This window comes from Natrix helvetica (assembly GCF_964273705.1).
Source record: "Natrix helvetica genome assembly, chromosome: 16".
Classification (NCBI taxonomy): domain Eukaryota; kingdom Metazoa; phylum Chordata; class Lepidosauria; order Squamata; family Natricidae; genus Natrix; species Natrix helvetica.
Window position 1 is genome coordinate 1,321,853 of NC_138563.1, and position 21,301 is coordinate 1,343,153.

Genomic DNA, 21,301 nt, shown 5'->3' on the forward strand with positions numbered 1-21,301 from the left:
GCCATGCATGTCAGCGCTGGGGGAAAAAAAACACATGCCCTGCAAATTTTTCTTGGTTGTTGAGGAATGGCCAATCTCAACTTTTAGTTAGGAAGTCTGGGCAGTGAGAGTGGGGACTCCATTTTGAAGGATGGGTTTTGATGTGGATTAAGGATTTCCTGGGCTCATTTAGAAAGGGGAGTAGGGTTTGCTCAGTAGGTTTAACTAGATCACCGTAGATCCCCTCTATGGGATTCACATGACAGTCCAACCTGACTGTGGTCATAACAGCACATTCCAGCTATGTTCCCGTGATGGGCAATATCCAAACAAACCCAGGGCTGAACAGGGCAGGACTCATCAACACACAGTGGTTCCACACATGTTGTGACGGCATCTCACAAACAATGTGGACAGTGTCATTGACGCCACAAAGTACTCAACCTCACTCTAATAGAGCTGAACCCAGTGAGCGAAAGGATGTGGAGAGAGATTGTACTGTAACGCTCTCTACATGGGGCTTCCCTTGGGACGCGCCCGAAGACTGCAGCTAGTCCAGAACGCAGCCGCGCGGGTAGTCATAGGGAGTACTAGGTACTCCCACGTAACACCTCTCCTGCGCGAGCTGCACTGGCTACCTGTGGTCTTTCGGGTGCGTTTCAAGGTTCTGATCACCATCTTTAAAGCGCTCCATGGCATAGGGCCTAGCTACCTGCGGGATCGCATCCTCCCACATACATCCCTGCGGCCAATTCGCTCTCACAGGGAGGGCCTTCTCCTGGTGCCGTCCACGAGGCAATGCCAACGGGCGACACCGAGGAGTAGGGCCTTCTCTGTGATGGGCCCAACCCTCTGGAATGACCTCCCCCCCGATATTAGAACCACTACTGACCTCCGCTCCTTCCGACAGAAACTAAAGACACACCTGTTCCGACTGGCTGGTCTGGCATAATTTATAACGTCTACCTCCTGGCATACACATTCTTACTGGTTTTTAGAGGGATATTTTTAAATTTAACCTGATATGATATTGGGATTTTAAATTTTGCACATTTCAATTTATTTATTTAGCTGTACAGTTTGGCATATTTTATCCTCCTCTCATATATGTATTTATGTAGTTATTACTATGTTTTAATTTGTTGTATTTTTGATACGGACTGTACACCGCCCCGAGTCCCTTTCGGGAGAGGGGGCGGTATATAAACGCTAATAAATAAATAAATAGATATGCACACGGAAGCAGAAGGCGATTTATTCTCCAAGATCTACAGCGCATTGCATTTCATGGGTCTGAGCCTCTAGGTCGCATATGTCCCATGCTTCTTTATCTTAAATGAAGCATCCTCACAAAGAGGACTGTGTCATTTTCAACAAATCTGGGCCAGCTTTTCTAATTACAAGCAGGCCACTGGTCCTCCTGCATCATAGCTTGACGTTTCCGCTGGTGTTGAAAATATCATGGCAAAGTGTGTTGAGCCAGAAGAAGGATTGGGGTGGGTGGGTGGGTGAAGAGTTGGGACACATGTGGTCCAGAAGACTCTCTTTAAGGATGTCCTTTAGCCCCCTCACAGAATGGAGCAATTTGTTAGCCAAATCAGGACATTGTAGGCTGCGCTGTCAACCTCCTAGAGTGATGGTAAATCACACACCAGTGTGGGCACGCCAGCTTCAAACTATGGATCTTGCACAATCGCATGCATTACAGTTAATTGTGCTAACAATCTGGGTCTGTTCCAGTCATGTCAGATGCCAAGAATGTTGCTTCAGTAGCATTGTGGCATATAAAATCCAATAAAAACAAAACAAACAAACAAACACATGGCCTTGATTGATGCCAAGTTTATGTTTTAAGATGGCTAACTGCCCATTGGCATCTTCCGACAGTTTAGGACCTTGATTTTTTTTTTAATCAGCAATGAAGTCTCATCTCTTATTGTCAACCTCTTTTGAGGGGGAAATCAGAGTGTAATTTAATTTGGACACCAAGGGGGGGCTTCTCCCTATTCGAAATCTTAATGGCAGATGTAGATCTTTCAATGGATAAAAGACAAAAGATGATGTACTTATGGAAGACCCACCAACTGGGTATCCAGGCTTTGTAACATGTGGCTTGCTTAGCTATGGTTTATGGATTAACCTGGTTGCCATATTCAAGAAATTTCGGTTCTCACAAAATCGGATTAACAGGGGAAAATAGGGTAGGTCTTCTTTGAGACTTCTTATCCCTTTCTGGATTCTTCTCGATTCAAAGAAGGACTGGGAAAATATTCATAAAATAGAAATGGAATATTACTTCTGGCTGCCTCAGCAAATCTCCACGTTTGGTGGATGAGTGGGATCTGGATTGGTTGTCAAAATTTATATGAATGCTTCTTCCTAGACAGGCTAAATAGGACAGATGTTTGGTGAACCCTTGCCCACTTCCTTCCACTTCTGGTCCATCCAGTTTGCTCTTCAGCAAGGTGATACCATACCTTGTTTTCCCAGGGATGCTTTTCAGACGTGCATCACTAGAGGGAGCAGAAGACCAAGAAGGACCATCAGATAAACTGGAGACTTCTAGTGGTGCTTTAAGTGGGCAATTCCCTCACAACAAAATCCAATTAGTGTGGGATCCAGCAATTGTGGAAACCCAGAAAATGGCTTTGGTTAACCAACAGATTAAACATATTGCGAGGATATTGATTATGGGTCGTCTGAAGAGACAGAACACAAAGGTTCTTGGAGCGTGACATCATCAATAGTCACAAAAAATGAATAAATTGCAGTAGGCGTGAGCTTAAATGGCTCACTCAAGCTTAAACTCAAGAGGACAGGAAGGCCTGGAGGAACGTCGCCCATGGGGTTGCGATGGGTTGGACACAACTTTGTAACTAATAACGACAACCTTTCAAAAGAGACAACAACAAGCTAAGAAGGAAACAAAAAAGACCAAAACGCATCGTCTCTAGCTGGCAACACCCAGATAAGCAGGGACTAACACCAGACAAACGAACAGAAAACAATAATCAAGGAGCTTCCAAAGAGAAAACCTTATCCCCAACAACACTGGCATGGAAAACTACTACATATAAACAGGGAGTGAACCCCACGTTCACTGATAATGTTATCTAGATGGGTAATGAAACATCTGCAGGCAAACCACCAGACTTACCACAATCTAAATTTGGTTAATCGGAAGCTTGGTTAGTTGAAATATTAATTTATTTTGGCATCCTTAAGAAAAACTCCACATGGGAAAAAGTAGATGAATAATCCTGCAAACTTTTGCTGCCAGGTCATGGGTGAAACATGAGTAAATAAGCAGCAACACCATCCATTGTTTAAACCCTAAATGATGGCTTGAAGATAACTACTGCCCTTGGATGTGATTGCAGTAGTCATTCGTGGCCTTGGGAGCCCATCCAACGAGGCCAGAATCCTAAATAAGGCTTCCTAGTTTGTCTAATTCAGCATTTGTCTGTGCCAATCCATGCAAGGAGCCGCCGTATCTGATTGGATGGAGGTGGAGAACTGAGCAGTGGTAGAACTGGTATTCCAAGGATAAACTCTGGAATTCTACCTTGAAAGCTTTTAGCTGTCTTCTTATAGGACACTGACGGTGAACCTTTTTGGCACCAAAACATCGTGTGTTCTCATCTGGGCCACACTCTGGAAAAACCGAACTTCCGAATTCTAGCACGCATGCGTGCCCAAAGATCAGCTGGCATGCGCGCACTGGTTTTCCGTGTGCACGAAAGACAGCTGATCGTCATGCGTGCATGCGCAGCAGAAACCCCAAGGACAAACAGGCGAGGCCGCACATGCCAGGCAATGTGGCTTTGTGTGCCACTTTGTGTCCCATGTGTCATAGGTTCACGGTCACAGTTATAGGGCAAAGTTTTAGGAGGCCCTGGCAATTCATGCTGCCCATCTTGCGCACAGGTCTCAGTCTGCTTGTCTTATTGCCAGAGACCCTTGCCTTCTTTCATGCCAGCCTTCCTCCAATCTAATGTTCCCAGTGGACTGTGGATTGAGAAGCATTGCCCAGGCATTGTGCGATGAGTCAGGACAGAATGTTTCCTGGGAGAAAGCTTCAGCTGCAAGGTTCTTCATGACCACTAGGTGTCCACCCCAAAAATACATATTTAAAAAACATCTGATAGTTTTCACTTTTCGCACCAACGTTTGCTTTACTTCAGATTCCATCTGTCCGTCCGTCCATCCATCTTCATCCATATTTCATCCATCCACCCGTCGCTCTAAGCTTTGGAGAATGGAAATCAAGTAATCATCTAAGGCAGGGTTGGGCATCAAAAATTTCAGCGATGGGCTCTCTGCCTGGTCACTGGGTGGGCGTGGCCATGGTGGGCGTGGCCTAGTCAGCCTCCTGCACCACAGTGGTGGGGAGGGGCATTTTCGCCTTCCCCAGGCTCCAGAGGCTTTCTTCGAGCCTCCGGAAGGGCGAAAACTGCTTCCTCCAGGTTCCAGAGACTCTCCGGAGGTTGGAATGGGCCAGAAATGAGACACATTTCCCCCCCTTCCTGAGCCTCCGTGCGGGCCCTTCACTTACCTCACATCCAAAATGGGCCAGGTGGGGTCTTCTGGGAGGGGCGGGGTGGTAGTGGTGGGGTAGCATGGCAGGGTCAGTCAGGGGTGGGATTTGGGGGGTTCTCCGAACTGACCATAACGTTAGCTATGGGGTCTCCCAAACGCGGGTGAACCTGTGGTAGCCCACCCCTGATCTAAGGCCATGAGAGGAACTCGGAAAAAAATGTTTGCAAACTTGTGTTGGAAAAAGGTAGATGCCTGAGGCAATTGTTAGCACTGATAAGAAGACAAAAACAGGGTGCTCGTTCAGTAGCAAGTTTTATTTTCTCCGATGCCTAAAAACGGAGATGCAAGCAAGGCATTCAGTGGGTGTTGCCATTAATTCCCGTCCACCACAGGGCCGCACAAACCCTCAAGTTTTAGAACCCTCTGACATACATAGGCAAAAATGACAATGGCGATGCAGAACATGAAATACAGCACCCCAAAAGTGCATTGGCTGAGCAAGACATCATAGGGAGAAGAGGTATGCTCACCGAGGTTCCTTCCCACCAAGAACAGTATGTTGTTTTACTTTATGTGGGGTGGCAGTGGACAAACCTGTTTTGTTTGTCCGATGCAGGGTGGAACAACAATGGGACATTTTGTCTGGGAGGAACCACCGCCACCAGCAATGACAACGGAAGCCCCTCCAGATCCTCCTCCACTGCAACAATCAGATCCACCACTTCCTCCTGATACAACAATGGTTTTCCCACCACTACCGCTACCCCCAGTCCCTACAACTGCAACCGTGCCCGAGCCTCCCCCAGTGCTGCAGCAAGCAGACCCCCCGCTGCTTCCTCCAGTAACTACAACAGCTTTTCCACCCGATCCTCCTCCTGTTCCACATACTCCACCAGACCCTCCTCCGATGACTTTAACATCCCCAAAGCTTCCCCCAATCCCACCGCCTCCAGAGGATCCTCCACCTATAACCTTCACGCCCCCTGATCCACCATCATCACATATGCCTCCACTTCCGCCACCAATGACCGTCACTCCTCCTGATCCCCCACAGCATCCACTACTACCTCCGGTTACAACAGTGGTCTGGCCCCCTGATCCACCACCTGTTCCACACCAGCCGGACCCACTGCCACCTCCACCACCAATGACCTTCACTCCTCCTGAACCTCCACAGCATCCACCGCCACTACCACCTCCACAGCAAATTCCTCCACCACTGCCACCACCAATGACCTTCACTCCTCCTGATCCCCCACAGCATCCACTCCCACTTCCAGTTACAACAGTGGTCTGGCCCCCTGATCCACCACCTGTTCCACACCAGCCGGACCCACTGCCACCTCCACCACCAATGACCTTCACACCTCCTGATCCTCCACAGCATCCACCGCCACTACCACCTCCACAGCAAATTCCTCCACCACTGCCACCACCAATCAGGGGAATCTTTTGCTGGCAAATCCCACCCCCATGTCCTCCTCCAATGCAACATCCAGAAGATTGGCCGCCTGGTACGACGACGACTTCAGTAGAACTTCCACCACAGCAGCTGGAGCTGGGGATCTGTTGGATGCCACCGCAGCAGGATGACCCTTGGCTTCCAGATACCACCATCACGTGTCCCGATCCACCTCTACAGCAGCACGCACAGCAGCACCCGGAGCCTCCACTGCCTCTTCTTCTACGGCAGTGACCGCTGGATCTTCCACCAGTGCCACAGCAGCCACTAGATTGGATTTGTTGGCTCATCATTTCTGGGAGTGAGTGGTGTTGGTTGATGGACGTTCACCTACATGAAAACAACTTAGGTTATCGCACAGCTCCTGCGTCTTTGTGCCTCTGTTGTTATGAACAAACGCCAGGCTCTCTGAAAAAGAATTCCCTTCAAATAAAAAATAATAATTGAGCCTCTCACGGAGGTCAAATTTATAAATTGTTCTCCTTTAAGCTTGTTTAAATTGCTCACCTTCTCTACCTGCAAGGCGATCTATCTGCAATTGTTCTATCTTATTTCACCTTTGCAAGGAAGGAGCTCGTGTCATGCAGAGTTTGAAACAGATTTCCATTCACTCCCGAAGATTTGGTTCATATCGACTGTCCTCTGAAGTCACGTCGCTAGTTTCAGCGTGGTGGCATCGAAATGCCCAGATCGTGTTCCTAAAGGCACATCTCATGCCTACTATTGCCAGTGCTAAACTGCCTGCGTCCTCATCCAGACATGAGGTATTGGTGGGAACAACTTGGAAGACAGTTTCATCACTTGCTAATTTAAAGAATCTCTGCGGATAAATCTGAGGGAGTGGCAGAACAGTTTGCCTAACTATAACCATTTAGGCATCAGAGAACTGAAAGAAATCCCTCTGCTTACATACAATCAGACAAGGCTAATCTCTTGCTCTTGAAATCAGGGGATACACCCAATAGTCTGGCTATATCCCAAACCCAGCCCTTACTATGAGTTATCAAGATCAGCGAAGAGATGGAAGAAAAGTCAACAAAACAATCCTTGGAGTTTTGTTTCATACTAGGATGGTGAACCATCCTCCATAAGTTTTGGAACTCCAAATCCCATTATCCTCGGCTATCAGCTACATTGGTTGGTCTCATGGAGTCCAACAGTGTTTGAAGAAACCCAGTTTCCTTCCCCCCATCTAGAAGAAATTCTTAACTGTTCAGAGAGCCTCACATTGAGAAATCCTTCAGTTTTCCAAGCCAACCAAGAGCTCAAGAGGTAGCATCTATCATAGGATGTTCCTCTAGTCATCCATGCAAAGACTACACAGCACCAAGGAAGAAAAGAATTGGATACCTCTGTTCTTGGTCTTACCTTCTTGGGCAAATGAGCAGGATGAAGAAATCCAAAAGGAGTGTTTTATGAACTGAAGAGACCTGGGACCTTTTTATATCATCTTCTTAGCCTCTCCTACGGGAAATGAGACACCCCCAATCACGGTGAGTGACTTAGTTAGCATGTCTAACATCTGGCCTCGCGAAAGCTTAGCAAGTCATATGAGATCAATATCTCTCTTTTCCATCACTACACAGTTTAGGAAGCACAAACATTTTAATGACCTGTTGCACCTAATAGGCTAACTCCGGAAGTGCTGGATTGTTGAGGGGCCTCTCCCATCAAGGGGGCTTCTGATGAATTCAAGATTCAACCTCTTTTTTTGGGGGGGAGAGGGGTTTTAAGTAAGTATGGATGAATCATTTTGGGGTTTGTTTCCCCCAAATGGATTTTTCAAGTGCTTCTCCATCTACTCAACTGTTTTTTTCTTTTCATACTAAGCCGTCGCAAAAGTTGGAAAGATATGCCAAACTGCCACTCAAAACAGAATACATTCTAATTGCATGGAATCCAAAAAGAGATGTTTGGAACAATTGTTTTTTTTTTAGAAGTTGAGATGAAGGAATTGGAAATTTAACTTGTTTAATTCCGTTCAGCTTTTTCTTTCACTCGTTCTTCATTCCATGCTGTCCCATTTCTATATCAACATATAAAGAACACTTTTGTACAAGTTTACGAGTTCAAATAATGGAGTTTGCATTTTTGTCTGCATTTTTCCAGATAAATAAATTTGTCTGCATTTTCCCAGATAATTTTCATCTCTATACTTAATATGCATGCTTTCTGAACTATTTATATTTCTATATGAACATTTTCTAATGTACGCTGGTTTGTGGGGTATTTTTTAGACACACATTTTCTCTAAATTAATGCATTTCATATGCTTTTAAAAAAAAAATAGATTATAGAAATTTTCCTCCAAAAGTTGTGAGCTGGATCAATTTTCCTTTGATGTTCAGTTTACATTTACATTTTTTTCCCCACCCCAAAATCAGGGTGAGAATGATCTCAAGAGCAAATAAATACATAGAAGGCTCAAAGAAAGGAAAGCAAACCGATTTGATATCCAATACTTTGATACTTCTTCAATTGATTGGGGAGTAGTTGGATTAAAAAATACAGTGAGGGCAAAAAGGCAGACGATCAACTATATTTATTTTGGAATTGTATGCTACGATTTTACTTATTTGACCGTTGCGTCAGCTTACAGCAGTCCAAAAAATACAGAATTTCACTTCTGGGGAAGACATCGCAAACTTAAGACAGTTCTGCTGAAAGAGGAGCTGACAATGGTGGTGAAATGAAGAACTGGAAAATGAATCGACTCTATGAGATTTCTCTCTGGTCAAAGAAGAGGACATGAGATTGCCCACAAGTGCTCCAGACAGTTGCTCCTTGTAAGGAGACTGCAAGACAGCATTTTCTGGTGGGTTTAAATACAGGATGGAATAAACTCTCAGGGAAGGATATTTATTTTATTTTATTTATTTTATTTGATTTCTAGGCATGTGATATGTCTAGAATATGTGGAAAAGAAGCATGGAACAGAAATCCACTGATTTGGTCTTTCTCATAAATATGTGTATATGTGGGTGGGGAATCTATTTTTATTTTAATCATGGCTTACAATGCAATACAATAGTAGAGTTGGAAGGGACCTTGGAGGTCTTCTAGTCCAACCCCCTGCCTAGGCAGGAAACCCTATACCGTTTCAGACAAATAGCTATCCAACATCTTCTTAAAGACTTCCAGTGTTGGGGCGTTCACAACTTCTGGAGGCAACTTCTGTTCCACTGATTCATTGTTCTAACTGTCAGGAAATATCTCCTTAGTTCTAAGTTGCTTCTCTCCTTGATTAGTTTCCACCCATTGCTTCTTGTCCTACCCTCAGGTGCCTTGGAGAATAGTTTGACTCCCTCTTCTTTGGGGCAACCCCTGAGATATTGGAACAATGCTATCATGTCTCCCCTAGTCCTTCTTTCTCTTAAGCTAGCTTCCTTGACTTGTCTTCTTTGCCAAAGTGTTATAAAATATTTTTAGAATTTAAGAATCGCGCTTTGGCATGCTTATCAGCCAGATCATTTTGATTGTGGGATGACTTGCCTCATGGCCCAAGATGCACCATATGCATGAGACAGGATCTTGCGTCAGGTAGTTCCAGAGATTAAAAGACAACGAACTAGTGTATCATAATCAAGAAAGAGCAAAGAGAATGGCCCAAATGCAGAATATAATAATAATTTGTTCCGGAGGACTCTTTGCTTGAAATCTTGGAGACGTACTGATGGGTAAAACCCAAGCTAGTTGTGAGATGTGCTCAATTGTCCTTCATCATGACAACTTTGTGTTTGATTGTCTGGCTTTTTGTGTTGGTTTGCACCTGTAACCAAAGGTGGATTGCTGTTGGCATTACTGCTGGTTCGGTGCATGTTGCCCAAAAATAGATCTGCAAATGTGCAGGACTTTTAAAAAGAGGGGAAAAAAACATGCTGCCCCAACTGGAGAACTGGTAGATGGTGACCCAGGCTGGAAAACCACTACTGTTTCAGCCAAACCGATCCGAGCCACCTCTGCCTATAAGTGCGCTCTTGGTCTGTCTTCTCTTAAACACATTTCTTGTTGATTTTCTGGATTTGATCCTATTGGACCAAGCGACACATAACACAACTCTTGGCTGCTAAAATCTTGCTCATTCCTGTCTGACGATGTCAAAAGTCCAAACAACATGATCTTCAAAGAAGCTTTATTAACTGCCAGACATTAGCAGAGACAGAGATATGGCATGGCTAGAGAACATTATCAAATCCTCCCCATCAGGGAGCCATTCATGATCACAGTATTTTAAACAATTGTACACCGAGAGCGCGCTACGGACCATACAATATACAGAGAAGAGAGAGCTTGCAGGAGGGACACAAAATAAGAATCGCGACAGGCAGACCATCCTCACCTGGCTTGATTTTGTGTGTGTGCGTGTATATGTGTGTGTGTGTGAGACACTTATCTGGTGGGGAATGGAACATACCGAGACCCTGGAGCTATCACTTCCGGAATGGGGGACATTGGGGAACTTGTTTTGTTTGACCTATACAAGGTGGCAAAATAATGGATTGCTTGGTTTGCATGGAAGCTGCACCCACCCCTACTGTGATGCCACCCCCAGAAATCTGGACACTGGTGCCACCGCCGCCAGTACTGCCACCACCACAAGGGACAATAACGGTTTTCCCACCAGCAGTGCTACAACCACCGGAACCTCCTCTTATGGGGCTCCCTGGTCTTAAACCACTGCCACTACCTCTTCTAGCACATGGGACAACAATGGTTTGACCTCCAGCACAAACCCCTTTTATGGGGCTCCCTGGTCTCGAACCTCCAACACAAACCCCTTTTATGGGGCTCCCTGGTCTCGAACCTCCAACACAAACCCCTTTTATGGGGCTCCCTGGTCTCGAACCTCCAACACAAACCCCTTTTATGGGGCTCCCCGGTCTCGAACCTCCAACACAAACCCCTTTTATGGGGCTCCCTGGTCTCGAACCTACAACACAAACCCCTTTTATGGGGCTCCCTGGTCTCGAACCTACAACACAAACCCCTTTTATGGGGCTCCCTGATCTCGAACCACTGCCCCTTCTAGCACACGGGACAATAATACTTTGACCTCCACCGGAACCTCCTCTTATGGGGCTCCCTGGTCTCGAACCACTGCCCCTTCTAGCACAAGGGACAATAATGGTTTGACCACCACAACTGCAAACTCCTATGGGGCTCCCTGATCTTGAACGACTACCACTACTGCGTCTGCCACCACTGGAACCTCTTCGTACGGGTCTGCCTGATCTTTGGCCACCACCAATACCCTTGCAACCACATGGGACAATGATGGTTTGACCTCCTGTGGGGCTCCCTGATCTTGAACGACTACCACTACCCCTTCTGCCACCACTGGAACCTCTCCGTATGGGACTCACCAATCTTTGACCACTACTACTACCCTTTCGGCCACATGGGACAATGATGGTTTGGCTTCCAACACTTCTACCCCCCATGGGGCTCCCTGATCTTGAACGACTGCCACTACCTCTTCTGCCACCACTGGAACCTCTTCGTACGGGTCTGCCTGATCGTTGGCCACCACCAATACCCTTGCAACCACATGGGACAATAATGGTTTGACCTCCTGTGGGGCTCCCTGATCTTGAACGACTACCACTACGCCTTCTCCCGCATGGGACAATAATGGTTTGACCTCCTGTGGGGCTCCCTGATCTTGAACGACTACCACTACGCCTTCTCCCGCATGGGACAATGATGGTTTGACCTCCGCCACTGGAACTTCTTCTAATGGGGCTCCCTGATCTTTGACGGCTACCACTACCTTTTCTACCACCACCGGATCCCCCGGAAATAACCTTCACGGCACATGTCCCTCCTGCACTTCCACTCCCCCGCCTCCCCCCTCCAGAACATATGATTCCTCCACCACATTTCTGCTGACTCATCCCAATTCCAGATCCCCCCCAGGCCCCTCCTCCAACGCAGCATCCAGAAGACTGTCCACCTCCACTTGTGATAGGTGATATAATGATTTGGCCACCGCTGGAACCTCGTCTTCCTCTGCTGCAGCACCATCCATCTCCACCACCGCTGCCTGGGAGAACGACGATGGTTTGGCCAGAGCTTCCTCTACGGCCTCCACCGCAGCAAGCAGATGTCCGAGTTTGCTGGATAGGAGACACACAACAGACACCACCACTTCCTCTTCCTTTACAGCAACACACTGACCCTCCTTGGCCTGAACAGATACACACGCAGCCTCCTCCACCGCTACTACAACAACAGCTCCCACTTTGTTGCCAAGAAGCCATCTTTCTGGGTCCGATGGGTGATGTTTTCCACCTTCTTGGTTGCGATGGGTTTAGGGCTGAAAAAGAAAAGGAATATTATGTTGTTCAGAAACTGGTGATGGTTGAAAACTCCAAGAATGATTGGATCGCAAACGATGACATATTCTTTCCTTCTATTGCTTAGGGGGGGGGGGGAAACCAGGTGGATCGACCATACACTGGCGGTTATTCCTTGTTGTTGTGTGCCACCAGGAAGAACAAGAAGTACAACAAGGGTATCAAGGCTCCTTCTATACACTTTCCCTGCTTTGCATCCGAAATAATGGCACATCCCAAAATTGTGAACCTTGCAGGCCACACAGAATTCTGATAAGCAGAGAAGGTTTTATGAGGTACTAAGGGATCTTGGAGGTCTTCCAGTCCAACCCCCTGCTTGAGCATGACCCATTCTACCATTCCGGACAAATGGATCCCATACATCCCTTCGACCGATCCGCTCTCACAGGGAGGGGCTCCTCCGGGTGCCGTCCACGAGGCAGTGCCAGCGGGCGACGCCCAGGAGTAGGGCCTTCTCTGTGATGGGCCCGACCCTCTGGAATGACCTCCCCCGTGACATCAGAACAATCACTGATCTCCGCTCCTTCCGTAAGATGCTCAAGACCCACTTGTTTATTTTAGCGGGCCTAATCCCGATCTAGTCCCTCAATTCTGTACTTTTAAATTTTGGGGGTTGTTTTAAGCTAATTTTTAACTTTTATTACCCTGTACAGCCTTATAGTTTAATTGGTTTTTAAGTGTATCCATTTTATATTATGTTTTAATGTGATGTCTGTACACCGCCCCGAGTCCCTTTGGGGAGAGGGGGCGGTCTATAAATTTAATAAAATAATAATAATAATAAATAATCTCTTCTTGGAAACCTCCATTGATGGAGCACTCATAACTTCTGGAGACAAGCTGAGTAATTATTCTCACGCTGAGGACTTCTCTCTTTCATTCTAATTTGGATCACCCTTTAATCACCTTTCATCTCTTAATTCTTGCCCTGCCCCCAGGTGATCAGAGAATAGGCTAACACGCCCTGCTCTTCTCTTTGACTGTCCCTCAAGTATTGGAAGACTGATGCCCAGTTGGAAGAGTCCACTGCACTACTCAGCTGTTCGCCAATACCATTTGTGGTACATGGGAAGAAAGTTGCAGGACTGTATCATCTCCACAACAACCCCAGCAGCTGCAGAAAAGAGAGTCAAAACCCTCCACAACCACCTAGCTTCTTCGAGTCAACAGAACGTTGATTTGTACGACTGATCCAGGGGTCAAATCCAGCAGGTTCTGACAGGTTCTGGAGAACCGGTAGCGGAAATTCTGAGTAGTTTGGAGAACTGGCAAATGCCACTTCTGGCTGGCCCCAGAATTGGGTGGGAATGGAGATTTTGCAGTATCCTTCCCCTGCTACGCCCACCAAGTCACACCATGCCCACCAAGCCCACCAAGCCACTCCCACAGAACTGGTAGTAAAAAAAGGTTGAATTTCACCACTGTACTGATTCCATATTTTATACCCCTCATGCAGCAGTACTAAAATCTTCCCAACTGTTTCTTGCAATCTGTTATCCTGGAGATCCCAAGGACCAAGCTGGAGGTGTACCAACCTTTAAGCCACAATCTCTGATTTCTGACCACGATGCTGTAAAGCCAGTGAAATTGCACACAATGGCTATTGCTTAGAGTATTCCTCCATGCAGCAGTAACAATCTTCACCATAGGTTTCCTTTTTTCTAACCATTACATCGACTCAGAATTTACCATCTCATCTGAATTTCCTTCTAGTTTGCATCTCTCTCCTCATTCAGGCTGCAAATCTCAGTTGCATCAAACTCCATTATCCAAATGACCCTTGAGTAACCCCTAGCTAGAGGTTACAATGCACCGTACTCTCATTGTCGATCTGATTGTCTTATTTTAACCAAAATCCCTTCAATAAATCGAGTATTCCTGGATCGATACAACCATTGACTTACCTTCTTCTGCAGGAGTGATGCAGTTGAGTGATTGGAGCTTTGGGGTCTGGAAATCCTTTTTATATCGTCTCTTCAAGCCTGTCCTACAGGAAATGAGACACCCCCAGGAATGAGAGGTTGCTTGTTGCGTACTTTGGCCAGCAAAGCACCCAGGATAATCCGTACCACATGTAAAGATTGACATCTCTTGTTTCAAGCATTCATTAATTGGCGATCATCTTTTCATCATAGAGCCTGACCACAGTCACGTTAATCTAGTGGAAAATCTTTGTGGTCATGAAAGTGTGATTTTCGCAGGTAAAACTAGTTTTGAAGTCCAACGGGATGGAGCCAGAGTTTACAGAGGACAATTTCTGGAGAATGCGTATGGAGATAGTTCTGTATCTTTTCATGTGATGTCCTGTAATAAAAAGGTAAAGGATCCCCTCGCACATATGTGCTAGTTGTTACCGACTCTAGGCAGCGGTAACGCTCATCTGTTTCAAAGCCGAAGAGCCGGCGCTGTCCGAAGATGTCTCCGTGGTCATGTGGCTGGCATGACTCAACACCGAAGGCGCACGGAACACTGTTCCCTTCCCACCAAAGTGGTCCCTATTTTTCTACTTGCATCTTCACATGCTTTCGAACTGCTAGGTTGGCAGAAGCTGGTACAAGTAACGGGAGCTCACTCCCTTACGTGGTGCTAGGTATTCGAACTGCCGAACTGCCAACCTTTCTGATTGACAAGCTCAGCGTCTTAGCCACTGAGCCACCTTGTCCCTGAAGTCCTGTAATATATCACTTCTAATCTGCAAAGGTATCCACAAGTAAAAAAATAGCTTCATCCTGTTCACTACCTGAAGAGGTAGAACTTTGATGATATGTTGCTCTCCAGATATCATACTCCAGCTCCCATTGACCGTAGCCAGTATGGATAATTGTTTAGGATTTGGGGAGCTGCAATCCATTAAGAACATACAAGCTACACTTCGTTGTTCCCCCATCAGCATCATCCAGGAAGCTCTACCTTAACACGGAGGAGACATCTTTAACCTTCCATCATACTAGGACATTTTTGGTTCTCCAGCATTATGAAATCATCAGGGTCACCCCGTAGTCCTCGTAACTACTCTAAGAAGGTGAATGAATTGCTAAGCGATAGGAAGACATACTTCTTACTCAAGTGGATGGGAAGCTAAGAAGAAGAGGAGGAATTCTTTGAAAGAAGAGGCCATAGATGCATTTTGTAACCCATCCGTAGATACTTTCAGGACTGTTGGAGTTCAGAGAGTGATATCTGCCAGGTCTATCCACTCACTATTGAATAAGAGTCCCTAAAGAAATCCATAGAGTAAGTTGAGTTATTGCTTGTTAGGTTGACTTACAACACTCACTCCACTGTCATATCTTCTAATATCAATACCTTGATCCTTTCTCTAGATGTCTGAGACCAAAGCCTATGGATGGATGTCTTTCTTTACCAAAACAAAGTACCACCCCATCCATGCATAGACAAACCCAGCCAGAAGACCTCTTTGATGGAACACGTCTCAGTTAGCCGGATGCTAACCCAAATGGCAGAGAATTCAGAAATCAAATCTTTTTTGAGCCACGACGTCGTTATCCTACTCTGGCAGGGAGGTCGAGAACGTTTGCAGCAGTGCCATTTCTTTTAAAACAAAATATTTACCATCGACTAATTTGGGATGCATTTCAAAAGTCCGAAATGTGTTCTTATAGAAAACTGAAAGTTGACACGAATGGAAAGAGGTGAAGATCTGAACTGGGCACCAGGAGAGGAGATGGAATGTTTTCCCTTTTGGAAAAAATTGCCCTGGTTTTCCCAGTTTTCTACCTGGCAGTGCTATTTTTCTAACATTCAGGAGGAATCAGCTTCTGTAGATCTTGTCTTGGCACACATGTCTTGCTCCTTTGTCCTTGCATTATTGTGGTTTCTCCTCACATAACAGTGGACTACGTGGACCTACAATTACTAGGAAGACATTTCTCAACAGTTTGATAAGGCTAAATCATTCATCAGCCGATGGTCAGGTGGCTTTCCAAGGGAAATGGCTACATTCATGAAGGACACGTCCGTTGAAGGCTATCAGTCTTGAAGACTCAATGTTCCCACATCTTCACATCTCACTTGAATTGATAACAGGGCACGTTCGTGTGACCACTTCCTGTTTGCAAACACCTTTCATTCACCTGGACGGTCCTTATGATCACATATCAGCACACAGGAAAATTTTATTTTTAATTTTGTGGGGTCAGAGATTCCGTTTTAAGGCATCATTCAAGTTATTTCTCCTTGGTGGAATCTGAAGAAAACCTGAAGAGGATTTTGGGGAACGTTAAGAATTTCCCCATTATCAACCAAAGTATTTATCCTGGCCAAGGGCTTATCTCTTAGAAGATAAGTTGAGCCTCCCACATCCTTATCTTGTTTAACCACGTTTAATCTTCATAGCAAGTTTATTTATCCATAGCTATTTTTTGCTATCGGTAGTGTTCACCCAGATGTTTTAAGTCATTCTCCAATTGTCCAGTCAACTGATTGCTTCATCATATGTGGATAATCCTGTCTGGGTTGGCTTATGTTGTCAACCTAATTTTGTGAAGCTTCTTCTCCGGTAATATTGTACTCCAAACTAGGGCAGAGGAAACCTTTGCTAGACCAATTCTCGAATACAGCTCATCTTCCTGGAATCCGCACTGTATATTGGCATAAAGCACTTATAAGGCATAAAATACAGTTGGTTGGTTGATGGATTGTCCCACTTCTATTTTGGTCAATCCAAAGATGTATAGGGAATCCCCTATCTATCTTATAGAGAAGTTCAACTTTGGGGCTAAAGATAACAGAGTTGGAAGGAACCTTGGAGATCTTCTAGTCCAACCCCACTGCTCAAGCAGGTGCAACTGAGGAAGTTCCATCATTCGTCATCAGTTTCATTAGTTGGTGAGCTTCAGAGTTCTAATGTCAGGGTTCCAAATATAAATAAATCCAAATAAACCAAACCAAACCAAACCAAATAGCTTCCAAAAGTAAATCAGAGTCCGAGGCAAAGTATTGCTCAAAGTTCCAATTTATTAAGAGAGCCATGTTGGCATATCTGGGGAAACCCGAATCTGAAAGCTTCCCGGTTTTTCCCACCCAGTTGAAAGTTCAAGATCCTGCCTCCACACCCACAAGTCCATCCCATGGTCCAATCATCCACCGCCATGCTGGCAGTTTCCACCCACCCAGTTCTGGTCAGGTGCAGAGGTGCAAAGACAAAGGATGACCTTGACTTTCTAGAAAGAATGTTGTTATGGCTACCTATCGTCTAACCCGGTGCAACCGTTCGACGGTTCGAATCCCTAGCGCCGCGTAAGGGAGTGAGCTCCCGCGACTTCTCCCCAGCTTCTGCCAACCTAGCAGTTCGAAAGCACGTCAAAAATGCAAGTAGAAAAATGTGATCTCCTGGGAAGGTGGCTAGGAGTCAGTTACTCAACAGTAATTGAGTAACATCTCAATTAACACCTTTTCTCCTTTAGCCTCGAAGTTTTCAAATTTTAAAATAGCAATTGCCTTTTGGATGTTAACTTTTTTTTTTTACTATCTTGTACATTGCCCAGAGTCATTATTTTTGTGTGTGAGATAGGCAGCCATATAAAGTTGATGAAATAAATAAATACATGTTCGAAACTTTAAAGTAATCTCCCCCTGGGTTTGTTTATTTCTGTATTTAATATATGGGCCTCATAATCACCTTAGTTGCAAATAACTCTGGGAAGCCTATAGCCCCCCCAAAACATAAATCTGGTTAAAAGATAAAAGTCCAAAAATACTAATGTAAAGCATGATAAAAGTATATATCAGCAAAAATATATTATACATATAAACATGACAGAACAGTGATTTCCTCCCTTCCTTCCTTCCTTCCTTCCTTCCTTCCTTCCTTCCTTCCTTCCTTCTTTCTTTCCTTCCTTCCTACCTTCTCTATTCCTCCCTCCCTCTCTTGTTCCCCCCTTCCTTCTCTATTCCTTCCTCCCTCCCTCCCTTCCCTCATTTCCCCATTTTCTCCCATTTCAATATTTATATACCGGAAACTTTCTGAGCCAAAGCCAAAAGATTTTTAGCCAAAAGAAATGATAGGCCTTTGAATATCATTTCCCTAACATTTTAATGAACTCGTACAATGTTGTCATCCCTGCATCCTCTCCTCCGTCCCTAACTCCCTCTCTTTTCTTCTTTTTATATCCCGAGGGAATAATTTGGAAACATTTGAATCAGAAATCAGGCTGGAGGCAAATTGTATCATCCCGAGTCTGATTGCACTGTAGAAAGGATTAACCATGTTTCCCCTCTCTCGAACAGCAATTTTCATATGGTGCTCAGTTGGTCCATCTTGCAATTTATTCTCTTTTTTCCTGATCATTTGGATCAATAATCTTTGGATATTTTTTGAAAACATTTTTTGGGGGGGAAGTTCACTCCTAAAGACTATTGGGAAAGAGAAGGGGCAATCTTCGGAGCTAGCTTTCTAAGTGAAATCCTATACTTTGTAATTATGCTGCTAAAAGTCAACCTCATTCAACAGATGTTGATGATTGACTTCTTCTGTTCCTGGATTTGAACTCTAAACTGACACAGTTAGCTGAGTTAGCACACCATCCTCACCTGCCGAAGAAGTAACCCAAACAAAAACCATCCAATCCTGAAAAACTCCATCCAACCTTCCTTAAATCAATCCGGATATCTATGCACTCTATCAGTGATAGCAAGCAAGAATCTTGTTCAACAAGGCGTGTCAAATCCACAGCTGGCTTTCGGAATGCGATAGTCTTCATTGTTAGCATGCTTTGATAATGACCCTTTGACAAGTTGCCCCAGCTGTTAATATTGTCACGTGATGGAGATGTCTATGAAGGATGAGTGTGCCGAATGATGTTGACCTCAATACTAGGTGGGCCACGGATCTCCCATAGCTTTCTGAAGACATCACAGAGCATGTTGCCTTGGTTCCCTTTGGACGTTTGTGATTTGTCAACACCGATTGATCCAAAGCAAGGGTGTGCAGTCAGCATACTGATGCTCAGTTTCCGTTACTTGCTCCTCTGCCAGGGTAGGGACTGGTGCTGAAAGACCTCTCTGGATGGAGACACCTTGGCTTCATCAAATGTGAGAAGATGGTTTTTGCTACAGCCAACTGACATGGCTATTCTTTGGTGAAAGATGATCTGGTAACTGCACATGAGATACTGCATCCAATGCTTGCTAATAAGATTATATTAACAGCTTAATAGACATAGAATGGACCTTGTAGGTCATCTAATCCAATCCCCCGCCCAAGCAGGAGACCCTACACCATTTCTGACAGATGGCAGTCCAGTCTCTCCTTGAAAGCTTGTAGGGATGAAGCTCCCACAGCTTCTGTAGGCAACTTCTGTTCCTCTGGTTGATTGTTCTCACTATCAGAAAATATCTCCTTACTCCCAGGTTGAATCTCTTCTTGTTCAGTTCCCATCCATTATTCCTTGTCTGGCCTTCAGGTGCTTTTGGAGAATAGCTTGACCCCTTCCTCTCTGTGGCAGCCCCTCAAATATTGGAACACTGCTATCATGTCTCTCCTGGTCCTTCTCTTCACTAGACTAGCCATGCCCATTGTATCCTTACAATGACATCTATTAGTTGGACATATTGAAGGCAAAAGCAGAAGGGGACAACAGAGGATGAGATGCTTAGATAGTGTCATTGACACAACGGACATGGATTTAGGCAAACTGGGAGACAGTGGAGGACAGGGGTTTTGATATGCTATGGTCCATGAGATCGCAACCAGTTGGATACGACTTAGCAACTCAACAACAACAACAACAAAGCTTCAGGAGTGATGAGTTGTAAAGTGAAGAGTTGGAGGGAAGGAAAGAGGGGTTTGGGTAGAATCCTTCTGCTCTTGAGATTTTTCCAAGACCCTCACGTCTTTTGTTCAGGTAACTTTCTTAGGTTGACAAGTTTGGGAACGTTGGTAAACAAATTTGAAAGGAAACAAAAAAGCAAAGAGGAGGTGGTTGATTATAGTATTTGACTGGCAAGAGGAGGCTCACCCAAGAGGTGTGGCCCAACACCCACTTGCGTGGAAGAAGAAGGCTTTGTCCAAGCAGGTGTTGGAATGTTCATTCTCAACTGCCTTCACGGTAATTACTAACCTTATAGGGATTTACTCCATTCTGTGATTCATCTTGATTCCAAGAACTGGCTTTTCAAAGGCCCTTCCTTCCCAGCCTACACAAACCGTAGGTGGCATTCCTCCAAAGAGGTTTAGTCTCATCTACAGGCCTGTAGTCTACTCTAACCTGACCTGATGTTGCTTACTTTCACGGTCCAGGCAAGGTTAGTCAGACTCTACTACAGGTTGAGAACTCTGAAATCTCTTAATCTACAATTGAGTAATTCATCTTCTGGCAGGTTTTTTTTTTTGCAAGAAACGTGTACATGGAAATGACCCTGGAGGCTGGGCCCAGAGACACCGCTTAGAGACTTTCAAATCAGATAACAGCTAGCGTAGCCCTCAACTACATAATGGGCAGAGAAAGAAGCTGAGAAGAGACCCTCTCTAGTTTCTCAGGCTGTAAAGGGGGCGGCGGGCAATTTGTACTTTCAGACCTGCAAGAGGTTCATTCACCTTTTACAATAAAGTACAATTAGGCCATCTGGGCATGTTTCCTACTTGGTAAGTCTGACAAGACATCAGCAATTATTCAAGCAATTCACATAATTGTTAAAAAATGAACGTGGCTGGGTGAAGTTGAGAGTTGGGGAACACCACAAGGAGAAATGTTGGAGAGAGAGAGAGACAAAAGAGCTTGCTACTGAGCTTGTAGTCTAGAAGTCATTTGCTTGATGTTCTCGTGAACCTGACAAAATTTTACAATTGTGGATTCCACATCTCACTGGAGAAGATCCTAATGTTGCAAAAGAAGAAGGGGGTGACAGAGAATGAGGTGGCTGGATGGAGTCACCAAAGCAGTCGGCGTGAACTTAAATGGACTCCAGAGGATGATAGAGGACAGGAAGGCCTGAAGAAGGAATG

General features: G+C 45.2%; 1 protein-coding gene across 1 annotated transcript; it reads right to left on the minus strand.

The window, feature by feature from the left end:
• Window positions 1-4,876: 4,876 nt before the first annotated feature.
• LOC309399853 (uncharacterized protein) lies at window positions 4,877-6,270 on the minus strand (the record flags this gene model as incomplete). Its single annotated transcript, XM_081967997.1, has 1 exon — window positions 4,877-6,270. The coding sequence occupies one exon, from the start codon at window positions 6,268-6,270 to the stop codon at window positions 5,083-5,085; it is 1,188 nt and encodes a 395-aa protein (XP_081824123.1). The 3' UTR covers window positions 4,877-5,082.
• Window positions 6,271-21,301: the final 15,031 nt, after the last annotated feature.